General features: G+C 38.7%; 1 protein-coding gene across 1 annotated transcript; it reads left to right on the top strand.

The window, feature by feature from the left end:
- The first annotated feature begins 3,465 nt into the window (after positions 1-3,465).
- On the top strand, positions 3,466-21,778 carry NSUN7 (NOP2/Sun RNA methyltransferase family member 7). Its single transcript, XM_032185953.1, has 14 exons — positions 3,466-3,518; positions 4,636-4,699; positions 6,067-6,426; positions 6,820-6,878; positions 8,451-8,581; positions 9,940-10,092; positions 11,419-11,602; positions 12,526-12,736; positions 13,421-13,564; positions 14,863-14,964; positions 15,467-15,581; positions 18,015-18,132; positions 19,784-20,431; positions 21,418-21,778. The coding sequence occupies exons 3-14, from the start codon at positions 6,114-6,116 to the stop codon at positions 21,430-21,432; spliced, it is 2,193 nt and encodes a 730-aa protein (XP_032041844.1). The 5' UTR covers positions 3,466-3,518; positions 4,636-4,699; positions 6,067-6,113; the 3' UTR covers positions 21,433-21,778.
- Positions 21,779-21,819: the final 41 nt, after the last annotated feature.

Below are 21,819 nucleotides of genomic sequence, written 5' to 3'. Positions count from 1 at the left end.
AGGAAAGAACTGAGCAGGTGGCATCGGTGCTGCTGGCTGCAGGGGGCTGGAGCTGGTAGGGACGAGGATCTTGGCCAGTTTGGAGAGAAATCTCCGCAGGAGATGCAGCCCCGAGCAGCCTGCTGGGAAGGGTCCTGCTTCAGCCCCCAACCTCCCTCGCGCTGCCCCTCACCGCTAAGGGCTCTCAGCCTCTCCATCGCAGCAGGATGTCCCCAGATAGGCACAATGCTCTCTCTGGGTCCTCCTCCTACAGGCCCCACAAGCAACTGGGCCACAGCTAGCACCCACGGCAGAGGGACATAGGAGGGATACAGGAGGGATACGCTGTGACATCACCACCAGGGCCTGTTACCACACAGAGGGCCGTCCCTAGCTCATGGCTGAAGTAGACTTGAGGAGGAAACTTGAAATCCATCCTGGCAAACCTACCGTATCTTGGTCTGGTTGTCACCTTTCACCACTTCTCCACTGGGGTCATAGAATCACAGAATGTCCTGAGTTGGAAGGGACCCATGAGGATCGCTGAGTCCAACTCCTGAGTCTCCAAAGGACCACCCAAAAAATCAGAGCCTGTGTCCAAGAGCATTGTCCAAACGCTTCTTGAACTCCGGCAGGCTTGGTGCTGTGACCACTGCCCTGGGGAGCCTTTTCCAGAGCCCGACCACCCTCTCGGTGCAGCACCTTTTCCTCACAGCCAGCCTGAGCCACCCCTGTCCCAGAATCCCAGAATCACGGAACAGCTGAGGCTGGAAGGGACCTCCAGAGATCCTCTAGTCCAATCCCCCTGAATAGTCTTTGTTATAAATGAAGTCTCATCTCAATCTGAATTTTGTAATATTTATAAAAGGTATAAAAGGCAAGGAAACAGCACTGGGTGTGTGGGGAGGTTACGCTCCACCAACACACACACGAACATCAAACATTCTAAATATACAGAACATTGCTTTACATACTAAACCCAAGTATGCCTATACAATCAGAAAAGGTAACAAACAATCCTTGAAGTTCCATGACTTAACAGTCTCCATTTTTCATTCCTTGTCTTAATTGCAAACAAGTCTTCATTTTCCATTCCTTTTGAACAATATGTCTCGCTTTAAGTTGTCAAGCAACTCGGTCTTCGGGCCTTATGTATCCTAATCTTCCCAGATCGAATAAAAACATACCAGTCTCCTTTTCAAGGCCAATAGTCCAGGGTCAAAAGGCACGTCCAGGTCAGCAGGGGGCGTAACAGCAAAAGCCTTCGATGGCTGTGGCAGCAGAGGGGCCGATGGCATAGCAGTCGGATCAGTAAACGAGCCTGCAGCTCCCGCACTGTCTGGCAAACCACACGTTTCTGACTGTGGTCCCACAGGGCTCTTTAAGGCCTCAGAGATTGCTTGCCAGGTGCTGAGCAGTCCCACTGCAACCTTGTTGTCTTTAGTAGCAGAGTCCCACACCTTGACCTCAATTTGGTCCAATGTTCCAGGATCATAAACTGTCCGATTGTTAATAAGGAGAATAAGCTGTAAGGTTACCAGGACAGTTTGTTTCTAAGGACGTATGATTCCCCATAATGTGCAGCTGCTTACCAGCGAGGGGCAGCTGTGTGCACAGCTCCGCTTCTCTCAGCTTGAGCTTCTCTCCAGCTCTGGTGTGCCATTCCCAGTGACTTTCTGTGTGAGCTTCTCTGAGCGGTTTGCTGAGTCTGGCTGAACCCATCTTCATGAGGCGATCAATGTGCCTGTTCTTGTCCTGGTCCCTGTTCTGCTAGCCTGTTCCTCTTCATTCCTTCTTTCTGCTTCTTTATTGATGACATAACTTCATCGTGTTGCCTTCTTTATCTTGAGGGCAGACTCCCCTCATATACCCTTCTCCCCACAGCAGTCCTTTTCAAAAACAACCTTTCATTGGTCAAACAACTTTGAATATAACAGCAACAGCAAACACCCAGAAACTTCCATGCCTTAACGGAGAACAAGAAACCAGAGACTGCACGAAGTCTCCTGAATCACCGTTTCTTGTTCCCTCTAAGCTCTTTTACATTCCTGATGGCCTCATCGTTAAGAGTCTGATGTTACCATCAAACATGGGGCTTGCTGACCCCCATGGCCACACTCCCACATCTCCCCCTTCTTTATTAATATCAACCATTTTCTCGACACGAATTACCACTCCATATATAACATTCCCCAAAAGGTCTGGGGCCTCAATTTCTAAAAATGTGTATGTGCTATATTTGTGCTAAGCCATACTAAACATACTGTCAACCTAGCCCCTGATCCTGGTTAGTCAGTTTTTGAGCAGTCCTACTGCAGAAGCGAGTCTAAAGAACTTAACTTTCTAGGACTTCTGCATGTGGCAGATGCTCAGGCAACATGCAGGAAAGGACATGCTGTCAGGCATCGTAGATTTTAACTGAATCACGGGGGATTTTACTGTTTTCCTTTATTCAGCAGAATTTAAGCATTGCCCATAACAGGATGTAACAGGAACAAGGTTTGTGGGGATGAAGTAGATTTTTGACAAGGTGATGGCTCAGCTATTAGGAATAGTGTCAAAAACTGTTTGTAAACCATTAAAAAGCCTGGAAGTAAATAAAGGCCTGATCCATTTATGTGTATCAAGATGGAATAAAAAACGAGGTTGAAGTGGTTAAAACGCTCTCAGAGCACCTTGTTAATTTCAAGTGCAAATGAACAGTGAGTGCCTTGTCTGGGTGGGTAACCGGTGTTACGCGTCGATATCCAGCAATTTCCAGCCCCGCAACTGGAGGTGGTTTTGATGGAGTAAAATATGTGTGTATGAAAGATTTATAATTTAAAAGGAGACGTTGAGTTTACAAGAATTCGTGCCGTATGGGGATGTAAACGTTGAAAACAAAGCAAAACAAAGAAACCACCACCACCGAAAACAAAACAAAACCAAACCAAACACTAAGCCCCAAAACCAGGAAGGGGCACGGGGTGAGCTCTCGCTGCCCAGAAATGGGGCTTTTCCTCCGAGGTCCCGTCACGGGCTGACGGCGCGCACAGATCCACCCCCGCCGTTGCCAGGGCGGGCTCCATGGCGGCTGCAATCCCTCAGGCGGCCCGGGGAGGACCCGGGCTTTAAGGGCGGCTCAGCCCGGCCCCTGCAGCCCCCTCCCGGCCGGCCCAGGCCCCGCAGGGCACCCCCAGCACCCCGGCTCCCTGCTGCTGAGGAGCGGCGAGCCCCGGCCCGAGCCCAACGGCCCCGGGGCACCCGGGGGAGCTCGGTGCCCGCCGCCCGGGGCAGGGGCCGGCATAGGGCTCATGGGGCACCCCGGGGAGCCCGTGGGGTGGGTGTGCAGGTGGGTAGCGCCCTGCTGGGTGGGTCCCTGCTTCCTGGCTCGGTATGTTTGCTGTTAAAGGGGTGCTGGGGGGTGTGCTTGGGGCTGGCGTCGGTGGTTTTTAACTCGTCTTCCTTCACCTCCAGCTTCGTTAATGGAGATTAGGACTGCGGGAAGCTTGGCAGTCTGTAGGAGCTCTGGGACAGACGGTCACGGCTGATGTTAGCAGGTATGGTTGTGTGTACCCATGCGATTACCAGGGTAAACTACAGTAGGGAGCTGCCAAGGCTTTTCCCTTGATGTATAAGGAACCCCGTCCATGCCCACAGCCGCTCTGCATCAATTCCTGTTAGCGTGAATTCCCATTAATGTGAACAGGTGGCCAGCCTGCCTTACCTGGCATAACCCAAATGCTGAGGGGTTGCTTATTGCCTTTTCTGAATCTAGTTGTGGTAGAGGCTTCCAAAAGTAGGTGATAACTGACAAAATAGTGAGTATATTTGAGTCTATAGTGAGTAAATGTCATAGTTCTGTTCACTTGAGTTCATAAAGTTAAAGCTGGAGCCATCCTAAAAGCCATCTGTTTATGTTAGTTGACTTAAATCTAAGTGAAGTTACATATAAACTGGAAGCATTTGTTTTTCTGACTTGCTCTTCATATCGATCTATATTGTGTGCCAGAAATAGTGCATTTGTCTAGTGCTGTTAATTCAGTTTGTAATTGCAAGACTGCATGGGTTGTGGGCAGCTTTGCTTGAAACAGCATTCAAATAAATGAACACAGTTTTTCTTCACTGGTAAACCTCGTGCTGGAAAGGGTGGTGCACCTCTGGTGTTGGGAAGTGATAACTGAAAAATCTCTCAATGATTTAGACCTGATGGCCTTGAGACAGTTGTATTTGGTGGATATCCTGTGAGGATACTTGGCAGACGTTTGGTGTATCATTCTTTCCCAAATGGTTTAGAGACTGAGGGCAAAGACCACCCCAAGCTTGTTGTTCAAGAGATTGAACATAAAGGCTTTATTCCCTGTCACCCACATTCTCTTTATGTGCTGTTCCTGGGACTTTCCTGTAGTCTTATAGATGTTGAACCCTCCAAATATTTGCTGAGACCTCTACTCAATCACTGGGAAAAAAAAAGGAAAAAAAAAATGTTATTCCTCCACTGTGAACACCCTGAAGCCTCTTAAGATGCACTGCCTGGCAGAAAGGTTATGTAGCTCGGTTCCCCAGCTGCCTTATTGCTCAGTGCTTGCCACGTTCCTACTCTACTAATGGAAACCTGCAGTCTTCTTATCTTCATTGCTATTGTTTGTACTTAGATAACAGTAATTTGTGTTACAGGAGTCTGCCAGCTTCCATAATACAGATGTTTTCAGAAGAGAGATGTTTACATCCCTTTGCACAGGTAATGGACACAATCAACTCCACTTTTGCCTTGTGATGCTACTGGTAGTACTCATTGAACTGTTGTGCTAACAGTGGGCTTCTTGATCATTGTTACTGCTTTAGTGGATTATGACTTGGAACCAGAAGTGAGGAGATACTTTCCTGCCTGTTTTCAGTGCTTTGGGATCTTTGGGATCTCGACGGTTTGTTTTTTCTTTCCCCTCAACTGAGTAATCTGTTTGAGATTCATTTCTTCCATAGATAAATGGAATGGGTCTTTTCTCTCCCCTCTACTTCCTCCCAGCAGAGCTTCCTATTAATCAAGCTTGGTGTTCTCTGCTTGGCACACAGTTCAGTAATCCAAGCTATGATTAACAGTACTGCAACAATGCAGTGTGTCTGCACAGGGTAGAGCACTGTCATCTCATCTTTATTAAGATGACATTTGTCTTTGGGGAAAGCATATTCATTGAATCATCTTAATAGCAGTGTCAGTAAAGGCAGCTTGTCAAAGAATTTACAAACAATCAGGAATTCTACAAGGCTTGAAAGTCCTGACACTACAAAAATTGGTTCACTTTATTCTCAAAATAAATATTTTGTGTTCAGCTGGAGGAGGGGTTTGAGCTCCAGGTCCATGTTAGGTGCTGTCCTCATTTCTGCAAAATGAGGGATATCTGTCCTCAGATCGAATTAGTACAAAGTAACTTGACAGCATTTAAAATTTTTCTTCATTCAAAACATACAAGTTCTGGTTTCATTTAGGTAATCTGAAACTCTACTCTAGCAAAGAGTCACAGCTTTCTTCTGGTAGAACTACTTGCTAGGTTTCAATATGACATCGTAAAATAAATTTACATTCGCTCCATGGATCCATCTGTGCTGCACCTAACACTAGGCACACTGGTGCTTGACTCTCAACAGAAGAAGACATTTGTCTGACCACAGCATCTTCTCCCAAGCACCAAGTGGTAAGACAAGAGGAAATGGCCTCAAGTTGCAGCAGGGGAGGTTTAGGTTGGATATTAGGAAAATTTTCTTCACTGAAATTTTCTTCAACTGAAAGGGTTGTGAAGTAGGCTGCCCAGGGAGGTAGTTGAGTCAACATCCCTGGGGGGCTTCAAAGCACATGTAGATGTAGAGCTTAGTGACATGGTTTAGTGGTGGACTTGTCAGTGCTAGGTTAAAGGTTGGACCAGATTATCTTGGGGGTCTTCTCCAACCTAAATGCTTCTCTGATTCTATGACAGACTTACGCAAGTATATATGTATTTGCAGAATTAGAGCCTAGAAACAAATTCTATGGAAAATCTGAAAATGAAGGTAAAAGAGTGTTCTAGTAACAGAAAATGTCATAATTCAATGCAAACTTTGTTTTTTTTGCAGAGGCAGCAAGCCTGTGACTTGCACTTGCCCCATCAAGGACTGGAAGAATGCCACGTTCTAAAAGTAAATCGGTGTCTTTTCATGAGGATGTTACAAATGATACTTTTCACTTGAGTGAAATGAAAATTTCGGATGTAAAAGGATCTGCTGAGAAAAGAACAATGACTCTGATTGGGAAGAATGTCTGTCACGACTCTGTCTACATAAACGCCGCTAAGATTTTTCAAGGCATTCGTAATAAAAAACCTAAAGATAAGATGTTAGTGCGGTATGGCGATGACTCAGTATCTCCTGCGCTAACTTTTGAAGATGAGTATTCCCAGCGTGTGTCTTACGAACTAGCTTTCAATGCTCTGAAATGTAAGTACAAAACTTTTTTCAAAGAATTGCCAACAGAAGTGATGTAGCAGGGAAAAGTGTATAAAATCTAAGTGATTAGTTTCAGCTTGGCAGCAGAGATTTGGGTAAGTTTTTGCAAATGAAGTAGTAGGTTACTACTAGACGAATACTATCCCTCAAATGTTTAAATATATCTAAGTGTTGGTAGTGTTTTGTGGAATCAAGCATTTAAAATCTATGTTTTTTCATGTAAGATAATTATGCATAGAGTTGTTACTGTTTGTGGGTGAACTTGGCTTTAATTTTCATGATACAAACTTCCAGGCTTTTTTCTAGTAGTTGATAAGTTTTTATTTTTCTTGCATATAGTCTTGTATTTCATAGTATAACTTGTGAATATTTTTTTTTTTCCAGATCAAGAGCTTCTTGAAGAAATACTGCTAGACAGTTGTGTTTACCCTTGTCAGTCAATAGTAAGTGAACATTTTTTTTAAGGAAACATATTTTGTATTTTCTGAGTTGATGTAATCAGAATCTTTCCGGAGGATCCTGACTGGATGGTAGCCTGAGTCTGAAATATTGCCGTCTTTTTTTAGTTATTTGCCTAAAGCATTCATCTCGAAGCTACTAGATGAGTGTTGTACCCTGATGCTGGGAATTAAAAGCTTCAAAGAAAGAAACTAGGAGAGTGAACCATAATGCTTACTGCAGTGTATTACCTGCTCTGTGATGTTGTCCGTGAGCCAGGAAAAGAATACTAGAGATTATGGTGCTTGACCAGGAAGTTTGACTCCTGGGTTGCGTGTATTTGTTGTTATGAGGCAGTTCAAACTCATGTGCCACTTCCCAGGAGCATCCTGAGTAGTCCTGCAGGCAAGGGTCCTTTTCTTCCTCTTAGTGTGATGCTGCCTGTTGAATGCAATGTGCAGCTTGTCCAGTCTTAGTGGGTATAAAAGCAAGGCTGGTCCAAGTACAGAAATCAGGGTTTCTGAAGGGAAAACTTCTGGATTCTGTTTTGGTTTCCCGTTGTTTTTATATTAAACATGCTTTCAGTAAAATAAATAACTTCCCTTTGTGCTTTCCTTCCCACCTGTGTCCCCTTGTGAGAGGAGAGCATAGAGTAAACCCTACCAGACAAAAGAAAGCACTGAACCCAAGTGTAATTTCCTGGACAAACTGCATTGTGTACAACCATTGTACTTGTTCTGGCAACAGTAGGTCCAGCTTACTCTGTCATCATACTTCCCTGCTGTAATGAGAAAAGAAAATCTAGAGGTGGCTGAATAATCTGCTATTCCTTCTAGTTTAGTCTTTGATGCCTTTTGAAAATTACAAGATGAATTTGAACTGATGTTAATCACGAAGATTGATGTGAGTAGGCAAATGATCTAACACTAATGTTTGATTTTCAGCTTATGCTTGTAAGGAAATGAGACTTAGGTAATAACATGTTATGTTTCACGTGTGTCCCTAGTAACTTGAGTTTTCTAGCTTGTTTCAGTCATGTTTGTGAGAAAGTAAGATGCAACTGAAATTCTTGTAACTAGTGTCTTTAAGGAAATGCTGCCTTATTCCGACATTTAGACATGGGAAAGAAATTTTACATTTGTCCCAACTGCAGAGTTGTTTGAGCTCATGAGTTGCTATATATCAAAGAATCCTACAAGAGACAAATTGCTAGGAAGTTTTTGTTACCTTAGCTACTGAGGGAACTACTTTATGAGAAGAAAATAACTTGCAAGTTTAAATTCTGAGAACAGTTAAAGTTCTTAAGATATCCTACATTATCTGTGTGTATAAAGGATGTTTTTAAGTTCTGATAAGCTAAATAATATTATATTTTGTTGTTTTTAAATTTTTTTTTTGGTAGTTTACTAATTTTACGAATTCTTCATGAGGAATTATTTACATATTCTCAGAAAGAAGTGTTTCATTGGAGGTTTTTATGCTTCTTATGTGGGAGACTGCTGTCTGATATGGATCTCTTTGCAGAAGTAAGACAAGCTTTGTGCCATGTTCTTTATCCAGTTGTTTTTCTGTTGCAGCCAGATGAATTAACCAGCTTGCTTGTTGTGATGCTTTATGACCTCCAAGACCGAAAGTTTGAAGCACGAGAGATTTTTGATGAAGAGGAACCTGTAGCAGAAGTTAGGAAGATAGAACATTTTCTATACAGGTATGCATGCTAAGAATTTCTTTTTTTGTGTGTGTGTTACATATTAGCAGAAACAGATTTTTATAACCACTGCCTTTTTTTAATTTGTGAATATCACAAACGCCTTTCATCTTGAAATTTTGTGGACTTTGTTTTTAATTTTTGATGAGAAAGTGATTTGAAGGGAAAGTTTCATATTCTTATAGCTAAGAAAAATATTGCTAACAAACTATACTTCACTAGATTATTTTACTAGAAAAAAGTTACGTTATTGTGGAGTTGTTGAACTTTTTTTTTCATGCAATTTTAGGAAAGAAGAAATATTTAGTAAACATTCATATTTATGAAAGTAGCAGAGTTTAGAGCCTAAGTGTTGTGTAATGGAATAACATACATTTATTTAGCTATGCTGCTGTTTTGGAACTTTGATAATATGTATTTATTTTAAGTAATGACAGAAAATAAACAATAGGTACAATAAACATTTTAAATAGTATTCAAGTATTTGTTTCCTAAGTCTGAAGAAATCAACTGGTATTTGGTAGACACAATTGTTTTGCTGCTAGCTACAGAGTAGCCCCAAAAGTTTGTGAACATCCTAAACGCAAGGTATTCCTGCAAGGCAGTAAGCAATGTATCTTAATATTTGAAGTAGCTCACCAGTGATTTTTATTTGGTTTGAAGTATCGTGTATCGAGATTAGGCCTAAAGCTTTTAGGAGGAAAAGACCAGGAATATTTCATCTGACATTTCATGTAACGGAGAAGTTGTGGATGTCTCATCCCTAGAAGTGTCTAAGGCTGGGTTGGATCCCCATCCCCCTTTGAACAACCTGGTCTAGGGGAAAGTTTCCCGGCCCATGGCAGGGGGGTTGAAACTACCTGGTCTTTAAGGTCCTTTCCAACCCAAACCATTCTATGATTTTATGCTAACAAAACTGACTCCCGATTTCCATCATAATTCTATTGTTTCTGCGTATGTTTAGAGGTCAGCTTTTTTCAGATGCTCATTCTGCAAATGCATGTGTTTTATGTCATTAAATACCTAACAAAAATGTGGTTATATTCCACAGATTGCAGTTCTAATACATATTTGCCTTGTTCTTTTAAAGGTGAGAAAACCTGACTTGTGGAGTCACTTGTCAGAATTCTAGTCCTGTGTGTATTCAAATAAAATAGTTTCAGCTATACCAGTATATAGTAAAATACCTCTCACTATGTATATAGTAAAATACCTCTATGTATTTTCTGTAACAGCTTGCAAAGCACAGTCTCGCTGTTGGTTTCTGAGCAAGACACTATTGTAATGGAATTGTTGCATGTCAGTAGTTGGTGCAAACATTGGTAGAAACGTATTAAACCTGTGACTATGTTTTGTAGTTTTAGGATCAAATTGGCAGCTGCACTAGCAAGATATCGCATTAAACATGATGCTCTTTCAATTGAATACATCCTACCAGAAACCATACGGAAGCATGAACAAAGGGCTTCTGCCTTACCTTTGTGTGTCTGGATAAATACGTTTAAGACCAGGTAACATCTTAAAAGTATCACATAACTTTTTTTTTTTTTTTTTTTACATATGCCATCACATAGGTCCCATACACTTGTTTTGGAATTTCCAGGTTATATTAGTACCAGGAACTTAAGTTTCTTATAGTAAATACTGCTTAGTACAGTAACATTGCCTTATGCTTTTTGGAAGTTTTTATATATTGCAGTAATGGTATTCATAAACTGTAAATGAAAGATAGAGCTTGTTATATTCTGTTGTTTTAGAAAGTTAAAAAGAACTATGTGGATGAAAAACTCTTAAAAAGTGGGTGTATTGCTGTAAGTGATAACATCGGCCAAGGGTGCAGAGACAGGTGCAATACTTAAAATTGGTGTTTATTCTGTAAGGGTAGCATAAATGTGAAATTAAAATACACTTTTAAAAATCATTAATCTGTGTATCACTCCATATGAACACTAGTGCTCCCAGTCCCACGGTGATAAGTTAAACCATACTGGGTTATTTTGTTATGCATTTTGTTATACAGATAATGCATTTTATCTTGTTTTAAACATTTTAATACTTTTGTTTTGGATCAGTGTTTTGTGCTTACATTACGGGCTTTTTAAGATAAAGGTGTTTTACACCAGTTGTAATTTTGTAAAGTTTAGCTAAGATTAGTCTGAAAGCTGCAGTGTTGGCTCTGCATTTAAAGTACTATATAAGTTTATAGCACTATCTAAAACTGCATTTCAACAAACAAGTCTTGGTGTATATACCTTTAAATCTTCATTATATTCGAATTGCAAACCTCAGCATTTCTAACTTCATTATGTTTACAGAAGGATTACTTCAGATATTAGCTGTTAAATTCATTGGTGAGCTGAACTACTTTGAAAGCAATTGAAAGAACCAAGCTATTTCAGCAGTAAATTTGCTACAGGGTCTCCAGAGCACATGGACAGTTGCATATTGATGCTTTGAATCATCCTCTGGAGACACATGCCTCTTTCTTTATTTCTGTTATCAGACTTACTCAGACTTAGTAACTTAAGTGTTTTGAAATGGAACTTAGATGTCTTAAATAGTGTGAATTCTCCTCCTGCATTAGGCAGTATTACAATTTTATGTTTTTATATTTGTTTGTGTGTTTAGTCTGTAAAAATATGTGTTTTAGATACACATACAATAAATGTTTTACGTGCCTGCAGAGGTGTGTGTACATACACATTAAAGAAATCAGTCTAAAGGCAACACCCACTAAGAAATCACTAAAGGCAACAATCCAGGTCATCGATATCAACGTGAATTATACTGCTTAAATAAGCACTGTATATTTAATGGTCAGGGCTGTATGTTAACAGCCTTCAAGATGTCGTCAGAGATCTGAAGAATAAGGGATTCACAGAAGTTGAATCTGTGTCAGACTTCAACCGTTACACTTACTGTATGGACCAGCATTGCCACGATGTATTGTTTTTTCCTTCCTCTCTTAAAGAAGAACTGCTGAATTCAGATCTTTTTGCAGATTGCAAACTCTTACTACAGGTGAGTTGATGTCACCCTTAAGTGAGTGATACTAATCTGCAAACTAAAATAATATAATATTAGGATGAAGTTACATATTGTGTGACCGTCCTATTCAGTTGTTCAGGCATAAACATGCTCTCAATAGGTTATGGAAGCAAATTCTGAATGTTACTATTTAAAAATTTTCGAAGTGAGGAAACAGAACCCTGAAAAGCTCCATTTCTCTCTAGTGGGACAAGGTGGTTCTTGACTGATGTGTATATAGAGATACTAATGTGAACTTAGAGCTGCTCTCCCACCCCTAACATAAGTGTTTGCCAGATTTTGTCCAAAAGTTTGCACCTGTGCTTCATATCTTCACTCTGCCATTTCAAGGAATTTGATAGAGATGTTTGATATATGTCACTTTTTCCTCTTCAGTATCTGTAGTGTGAGATGATTTACACGTGTTGTCTATACTTTCTGTGTGCAAATCTGTCACTGTGTTGTCCGAACTTAAGCAAAATACTACTTTTTAATCTGTAAGTGCTTCATTTCGCCTATATCGCTCTCCTTCTGGAGCTGTGTGAATAGCTTTACTTTTCCTTGATAAGCTGCACCTGAGGATGAATTTTGCATGTTATGTACCATGTTTGTCTTTCCTGGAACTGTCATTAAGAGTCCCCTCTTAAGGGGATAATACGCACACATTTCTTTTCACGTATAGATACTATGTTCCATTAAGCATTAAACTATTTAAATTTAGTGAGTTTGACTTCAGATGTTCGAGTCTGTATTTTTTTTTTAAATCCTATATTAGCTATATCTGATTAATTTTTCTTCTCCCCTCTTTCCTGTTTGTCATGAAAACAGTGAAATAACTTCCTAATTTGGAAAAGGGTGGTATTGTGAGAAACCAAATTAGTTGGTTGTATTTAATTTTTTGTGTCATTATTTTGTAGGATAAGTCCCGCAGTCTTGCTGTACACTCTGTACAGGCGCTGCTGAATATGGATGGCGACGTTATAGTGGCTCATGTAGGTTCCCATCTGACCATCGCCCATATGTCAGCGCTGAGAAATCGCAGCATGTCCAGAGTTTTTGTTTGTGGTGTAAAATCTTCAGCAAAAGCAGATGAACTGAGGAGCTTGTTCAATCATATGGGATGTGAAAGTATGTGTTTAAACAGGTGATTTGCATAAGGTATTGTTATGTAGGTGTGGTATCTCTATAGATGTGAGATCAGTATATGTTACATGTTTGTGATATCTATAAATACGATAATTCTATCAGAATTTAGTATCACTTGTTTGAGGGTTTGGGAGGGTAGTAACAACTTATTTTTTGTTACAAGGTGAACTGAGAACTCTTCATTTACACTCAAGCTTATCAAGTTCGCAGATTAATCGTGTCATAGATTCAGACTCCTGATAGGTCATGCCGAAGTTCTCCACATAAGTAGTTAATATATTAATGGTTGGTGTCTGGGAACTTTGGAATCAGTGTATTTGGTGCCTTGGCTGTTGCTTTCAGGTTGATTTATACCTGTTTGTAAGAACATTAATCCAAAATCCATGCATTCATCCAGCTTACTCAGAGGACGTGATCAGAACAGACTGTAACAAGACTGGCACCCCATTATCAGTCTCTTCAGAGGAAGTCTGTAAGGCCTAATCCTTCTGGCTGTTTGAAATCAGCGGGACATACTTTAGAGGATCTGGTCTAGCAGGCTGTAGCTCTATGGCAATTTGTGGAACACCATTGTTTCTTCAACCTTACCACATTAAAATTGGGCAGGCTTGCCTTCTTGTGGAACCACCGAGTTTCCTCCCTCCCACTCTTTTTGTTTTCTTTCAGATATTCAGTTGTTATATGAAGATTTTACTGAGATTCGACCAACAGATCCCAGACTTCAAAACGCGAAAGTGATTTTGTTGATACCACAATGCTCTGGACTGGGTTTCAGTAATCCAATAGATTTTATTCTAAGTGAACATGGAGGTAACTTTTGATACTTTTTTAAATAAACTTTTTCATTGTAACTTTTTTTTTAAAAAAACAAAACACCCCTTTCCCTAAAAACTTCCTTTTAGAATTCTAACTACTATAAAACTTACATTACATGACTTGCATAAATCTGTGTGTATAATGGATTTCCACAGTAGTCTACTTGTGCAAAAGAGAATAATGTAAAATCAATTATGATTTTTCTACATAAAATGAGTGGGAGTGTATTTGGCCTAGCTTAGGATTCTCAATAAGAAAAAAAAAAATCTTTCTGTGTGGCACTGAAGGATTAAGAGCATTTTGTAAAAGCAATTTCAAGTCAATAGTGTGAAGTTTGGGGTTGTTCTGGGTGGCAGCTTGTGTGTGTATCTATCTATATATATAAAAAAAAGAGATACATAGAGATATATCTATATATATCTATGTGTATATATATATATACATATGTATATATACATATATATATACATATACATATATACACATAGATATATAGAGATATATCTATCTATAGAATATGATATATCATATTCTATATGATATAGAATATATTCATATGGAATATGAATAGACTTACATAAAGTCAATAAAGGAACGTGATTAATGGAAAACTGTATACTCACTGGTATATTGAATGATATTTTTCTGCCTATAGTCTTTTTACTTTAGGAAAAGATATATAGATAGATATATCTATATATATCTGTGTATATATATATCTGTGTATATATATATATACACATAGATATATATAGATATATCTATCTATATATCTATATATGTGTGTGTGTATATATATATACACATAGATATATATAGATATATCTATCTATATATCTATATATGTGTGTGTGTATATATATATACACATAGATATATATAGATATATCTATCTATATATCTATATATGTGTGTGTGTATATATATATACACATAGATATATATAGATATATATCTTTTCCTAAAGTAAAAAGACTATAGGCAGAAAAATATCATTCAATATACCAGTGAGTATACAGTTTTCCATTAATCACGTTCCTTTATTGACTTTATGTAAGTCTATTCATTGTCCAATTCTCATTAAACAGAAACAAAGAAGAGGCAGTAGTAATCAGAAGTAAACTTAAGAAAGAAAGAATTGTTTAGGTACTCCTTAGTATTGTAATTCATAAAGCCTACCTTCCCACTGCACCAGTAATGATAGTTTGTTACCAAAGCTTTTTCTGCTAAGAACTGAATTTTAAGACGCTAATAACAGGAGTATTAATAAATTTACAACTCTTTGTATTTAGATGCAGGATTGCTAAGAGACCTTTTACAAGGATCTGTGTCCAAGGATAAACTCTGTCGTCTTGCTGAGCGGCAGCTTACCGAGTTGATGCATGCAATGAGATGTGAGTGTGCTGCCTCTTAGGCTTCTGAGAACACCTGGTACTATCAGCTTCACTGTACTACAACCAGTTGTAGTATTGTTCAAGACATGCTGATTATTAACAGCAAGTGTGTAACCAAAAGCTCTAAATAATGATCCTCACAACACTAAGGGTATTTCTGTGCTGTAATATTCACCAGCCATTAATACAATTATCTTCAGGTTTGTGTGGAGAATGGGCTGAGTCTTACTTGGTTCTGACTCCATGTTCATGCTGCTACTTTCTTCACCCCCCTCCCATTAGCAGCTGTGTGAAAAGACTGGATGCAGCCCTGAATTTGTGCTGAAATCTGCAAATATTTGAAAAGGTTTTGATTATCCTCCTGCACATAAGTTTTTTAATATACTTTATTGGTAAAAGTGACATACAAGCATAAGTTTTATGCTGCTTTTGGTTCTTACTAAACCACTGTGTGTAGGAAGAATTTTAGCACTTATATATATATATGTTTTTATTTTTGTAGTTAAAGTACAAGCTATTGTTTACTGCACTTCTTCAGTTTACCCAGAAGAGAACGAACTAGTAGTGAAAAAAGCACTGGAATCTGGTGTGGAAGGACATAAACTAAAACAATTTAGGTATGAAATGAGTAGTTCTGTCTATGGACAACTTAAAGTATAAGTTTAAATTGTAGCATAATTCTTATCCTAGATTGTTCTGTCTCTTCTATTACATTAACATTTACAATGTTTTTTTTGCTGCCTCTGATTCTGTTCCTTTTGATGCTCTGAGTACTAAGTAGTATGCAACTTTTTCATCTATTGCTTTCACCCTGTAAGTAGCTTAAAGGAGAAAGAAGCTAGTTTAAGATAAAATGAGACTAGAATTCAATGAGCCTGCTAGTGTGCTCTCAGCTTCTGACCTAGAATGATCAGTTCTAGGAAAAAGGAAAAGGAGAAAGAAGATAAGTCTTAAAATGTCATAATATAGAATGAGAACCTCTGCTGCTCAGCAGTTTGTGCCTGTATTCAGATGAATGGACTTCTGAGGGGGAACATGTTATAGTTACAGAGCATCCTGTGTAATCATAATAGATGCGAATATATATAGATGAAGAAAGTATGTGTGTTTGTGTGTATACTGTATATGTAGTTAAAACATGTCAGCTGTCATCCTTGTCAGCTAAAGAAGTTGTTAGAAGTCTGATGGATGTTTTGATTTTCCTTGTAGTCAGTTGCATAAATGCAAACAGTTGGTACTGGCTCGCACATAGATAAAACAATTGATTACAGGATGCAGGTTAAGAGTTTTTGTTGCATGAGAGAATAATACCGTCTTTATTTATTTATTTATTTAACTATCCTAGATTAAGCTAATGACTTGGCCATCCTGAGGAAAGGTACTGTGGTTCAAGACAGCATTCAGTGTATTTACATTTTGTATGATTAAAATGTTAAATATTAACTATGACCAATCCAAAGACTTTAAAAAGAAAGACGTTACACGTGCTAAGATACAGTACAATAAAATGCATCTTTCTTTCAAGTCATCGGTAGAAAAGCTGGAAACTTTACTCCAAATGGTATGAAAGCAGGGCATGTCTTGTCAGTGGTGCTGTGCTAGTCCCAACGTGTTTGTGGCCTCCTACTCTAAATTATTTTTTCCTTTAGGCTTTGAAATTCTGTTAGTCTGTCATGTCTTGAAGTCTATGCAGCTATTACTGCAGGTGAATTATGAGGACGTTGGAACACAAAGGTCTCTGAATTATTTGAACATAAATAGTACATAGTTTTGTTATATAAATAATGAATTTAATACTTATTAAAAAAAAAAAAACAAAAAAAAACACAGGATTTTTTTCATGAGCTTTGACTTTTTCAGGAAAAAACCCCTCTCACCCAAATTTTTCCCCAAAGTCAAAAACAGATCTATGTTTTACAGCAATGTTATGAAACTTGTCGTACCACCAAATTATACTTGTACTTTCAAATCTCAGATGGTAGGAAAGGGAAGGTGAAATTACATTAGAATTTTTGCAGACCTGAGCAAATTTGTGAGTGAAGACTGCTGGAACTTCATAAATGCCAACTCCAGAATCCTTCATTGTCACGCACAGATCTTGGACTTTTTCCATGCATAGTTGTTGCTGTAATAAAGCTGCTGGTAGCCAGTGTAAACAGAGCAGTAACAGAATGCTGTAAATAAAATACGTAGTGGGAAGATACTTGTCTTAAGGTGAAAGCTGGAGCTGTTTATTACTTATGACAGTTCCTTAGGCACCTTCCTTAGAATTAGCTAACGTTTGACTAAAATAATGCAGAATAGAATGAAAAACTGTCACATAACTACTGGCACCTGTGCTGGGAGTAGTGGCTTTGAGAGAAACAGGTTATCCCAATACAACACCCTGTGTGATCATCACACATCTCCTTAGTACTAATTTGGTTTTCCAAGAGAATGGAGGACTCTCAGGAAACTCTCGGGCCAGTTGCACTTAATGTGTGTTAGGTGTTTTGGAATTATTCTGCGTTGCTGGAGTGGTGTCAAACAAAATGGTAAGGCCATGCTGGAGTTTGCGGTCAAACAGCCAGTCTTACGGCTGTGAAAATGTCAAGGGCATTTTCAAATGTGTACCCACTTTTCACGCTGAGCTTTCTTTAAGGATATAGTTCATTGCAAAGGCTCTACCTTACATAAGAGTACACACTGCAAACAGGTGTATGGAGGAGAGACTCCAAACCATTCATGGCTTTTCTTTTGGCCATATCAATTTTAAGTTAAATTCTGCATTAATTTTCAGGGTCAGCTCATCCATTAAATAGACTCATGGTAACAGTGACCTGTATATAGCAATCAGACTAAGGATTAGCATTTTAGCATTTGGTGGTTAATATGATTAATTGAGTTCTCATGTTTGTCTTGAGTTGCCTTTTTTTTTTTTTTTTAAAGTGAAAATAGGCTTCATAAAACTGTCATTGCAAGATATAATTTGGAAATTGCTCTTAATATATCATTTACCCTCTTTTATATCCTTAAATAATATCTATTGGTCATTTCTTTATTTTCTGTAGGCTTATTCCTCCTGTTTTTCCTACATGCTCCAATCCAGAGTCCTGCACTGACTTCTTTTTCAGAACAGAACTATCAGAAATTTCCAGTGGCTGTTTCCTAGCTATTATAGCAAGAGAGGTAAGCTAAGAAAATTACAATTTAAAAGCGCTACACAGAAAAAGAATATTGTCATTTTCCACAAAAGAATATATAAAATGGAACAGTTTAAAAATACACGTGCGCGCACACACACACAAAAACCTTGCTCATCTTTGGATGTCTCAAAAAGACCAAATATCAGGGGAGCAATGCTGCAGATTTTCTAGAGATAATTAATTGAAATGTGCAACTCCTAGGGTTTTATGTTTAGCACATCTTTCCAACATGCTTTTTATGTCAGAGCAGTTTGTGGTCAGAGCAGTCACTTAATCTAGGTCTGTGTGAGGAACATTTTTAGAGGAAATACACTGTTGTCACACCTTGGAATAGAATATGCAGTTTGATTGAGAATCATGATAAATGGTGTCTAGGGAAGTTATCCGTTAGGTCTGTATGTATCACCAAGCCTTGCCAGTATCAAAGCAGGCAATGTCAGCAGTAGGGATTAAAACTTCATTATAATTTTACTAAAATAGGTATGAACGTTTCTTTCCAAAACTAAGGCATATGCAGATCTGGGTTGAAAAGCAGAAGGCTTTTGCTGGCTAAATGTAAAAGTCTGAGGAAAGGCCTTGTAGGGATGGTTTGTACCCCTTAGCATCAAGCTTTTCATCTTGTGGCTGAGGAAAGTCGGACTTTCTTCACCAAAAGAAGAAAGCAGGAGGAGCTAATCAGAAATTCCACTGAAAATTAAAGATACAAGATCTTATTTGGTTATTTGTATCACTTTCTGTCATACTCCCAATTCCAGTGCCTGAAAGAAGCTTGTGTGTCCTGGGGAGAATTAAAAGGGGAATATTTTTTGAGAGTAAGAGGATCACACTTGAAAAGCCTTTCAGGTTATCTATTATTGACCTCTTTCTTTTCCATATAGAATATTTTCAAACCTGGCTTTCTGAGCTAGTAAGTTTTAGTTAATCATGGTGTGTACATATGTCTACCCTATTCTCTCCAATCAGAGAAAGAAACACTTGTTTTAGGTAATTGATTTGAACCATTTTTCAGTGAAACTCTACTGCACAGAACCAATTGTTCCTAATTGCATCAGTGATCAGACTTTAGGAGACTCTAGAAATTGGGGTTTTCTAACAAAACTTACCCTGAAAAGTTAAACTGCAGCCTCTGTTTTTCAGGTATCTACCCTTTTTGTGTAGTTTTAAATGACTTCTTCCCCCTTGCTTCTGTGTTTGGCTATTGACCTAGTTCCTAGTTAATATAGTTTGCGTTCTTTGCTTATGTATTATGAACAGAGATTTTCAGTATCATGAAAATCAGTCATGCTTGACATTATTATTAATAATTCTGTATTTTAGTAATTATTTCTCTCTCACACACAGTGTTATAGATATGTTACAAAGCAAATCAATAAGGGAGATGCATTAAAAAGTCCAGAATTCATTTCTACTTTTCAGGGCAAAGTCTGTGAAGAGCAACTGTGCAGATACCACTTTACCCAACAGCCATATTATTTATTTCTTGAATAAATAGTTACTGTTTATCAAATGTGACTGAAGTATTTCTGCTAGAGTCTGCCATACTTTTCTTGTGGGTAAATTCTGAGGAATCGGATCAATGTGATGAGTTTACAGCTGTGGCGTAGATGTATTATTGTTTCCTTTGAAATTTTCAGAAAGATTCTTCTGAAAATGTGTCCGTTCAAGACATTTTGGCTCGTGCTGCATCTAAAGGACTACTGGGCAGCACTGCAGAAGAAACAAAGGACGATGAAAAAAAGCAATGGAAAGTGACAGAACATGGAAATGGTGTTACTGCTAGTGGTACAAAGCCAGGGAGGGCTGAGTTCCATCACCATAAAGTTCCATCACCATCTAATATTAATACTGCAGTTTCAGTATCTAAAGCAGTAACTAAACTGAGAAAAAAGAACGTCAGCCAACCAGTCAGTTATGTTCAACTGAAGAAACCTGTCAGCCCAGCTGCAGGCACAGGTCTTCCTCGAGTGCTGAAACACACAGCTCATTTGCCATCCATTGGCAAGGTGCACGGAAGACAGATGCTTGCCAGAAAGGCGCGCGCAGAACGTAAGAAGGTTGTGTTGAAGCCTGTGGAAATTGTTTTTCCTCCAGTGATATCACCATATGGACGTCCCCAACCCGGGATGCCAACTTCCAGTTCCTATTTTGATCGGACTGGAGCAAAGAGCATGAGTGACAGGGCACTTCCACCACCTCTGCCTAAAAGTGGTCAAACCAACCGTGCTAAGGAATCGGCCGTGGCTTTAAGGGTCCTTAAACTTTCCTCCAGATTTACAGAAAAGGTAAGGATTCCTGAATATATTCATTTACACACTTACATTACAGTTTATCATTATTCAGGATAATCTAACTATGGGAAACATACTATGGGATACCTGGATGGAAATAGCCATGTTAATCACGTAAAATCTGTAATTACATTTTAAAGTGAATGCAGTCTAGATGTATAAGTCTGGTAGACCACTGGGGGAGTGAGGTAAAAAAATACTACAGCTTCTTGCTCTACACTTTAAAATGACTAGTTAAAGCATAGCTTTCTTTTTCCCTATGACCTGCATACATCTGTATGAACATTTAATATATATTCACATATTTGAGTGAACCTACATTTAGTAAATGATTGATTGTGTTTACAAGTGCTAGAAAACATTTTTGTAAATTACGTTTTAGACTGTGACACATGGAAACTAAGCCTTGCACAGTAAGCCAGGTAGCTCAGCTATATTTCTGACTGGGTGTGAAATTTTGTACAGCACCTGGCCAAACACATGGTTTGCTTTCTAATACTTATTCCTTCAATTTTTACCCCCAAGTGCTTAAAAACTATCATCAGTGGAAACTAGATAGTCTGATACTAAAAATAATGAATAGTCATAATAATGTAATGTCAGACAATGCCACGACTCATCTGAGTTGAAAAGAGGCGTTACTGTCAAAGTAGGTTATTTTTATAAATAGTATTGCTAATCATCTGAATAATGACTAAGCACAGAGTAGTTTGTCTTTCTTTAGAAATTAGCTGTGGGATTCTAACCTGCTCCCTGCTGCAAGCAAACGAAGAGTAACTGGTAAATACCTACACTTGTTTTATAGTCTGAGCATAGCATGAAAGGGACACACACTTTTAATAACTGATTTATTGTTAAATGTGGCAATGTAAGTATGAAAATGGCAAACTGACAAAACGACTGTAAGAGGTAATTTGGGGATTGTTAGGATTTAGACCTATCCAGAGAAAATGTTTTAACACGTGTATGTTTTCCCTTAGCACCAGTCAATGTAGCTGGATGAGCTTTAGGAAAAAAGGATGTATTACACCACCAGTGTAGACAGCTGCCTCGTGTTCATCACGTAAATATCAGTGCCTCACCAAATCAGTGAACACTTCTCTTAGTGTTTTTAATCCTCACCAGCTGTTGTACTTAATCATCACTCACCTGCTGTATATCCTTGTGTACCTGTGCTCCTTACCTGTTCCAAGAAAAGGATAAGCTCTGTTTCTGGAGAAACTCTAAGGATGTATCTAGACCTGCATGCTTCTAATGGATAGAACTGAAAAGAAATCCCCATTTTGTTTCAAAACCATCTTAAAGGAGGATTCAACGCTAGACAAAAGGAAAGGAAAGTAAGGAGTGTGTTTTTTTAAATACTGTTGTTAAATGCCTTAAAA

This window comes from Aythya fuligula, chromosome 4, assembly GCF_009819795.1.
Source record: "Aythya fuligula isolate bAytFul2 chromosome 4, bAytFul2.pri, whole genome shotgun sequence".
Taxonomy (NCBI): domain Eukaryota; kingdom Metazoa; phylum Chordata; class Aves; order Anseriformes; family Anatidae; genus Aythya; species Aythya fuligula.
Note: the sequence above shows the minus strand (reverse complement) of the source record. Positions and strands in the feature narration are given on the sequence as shown.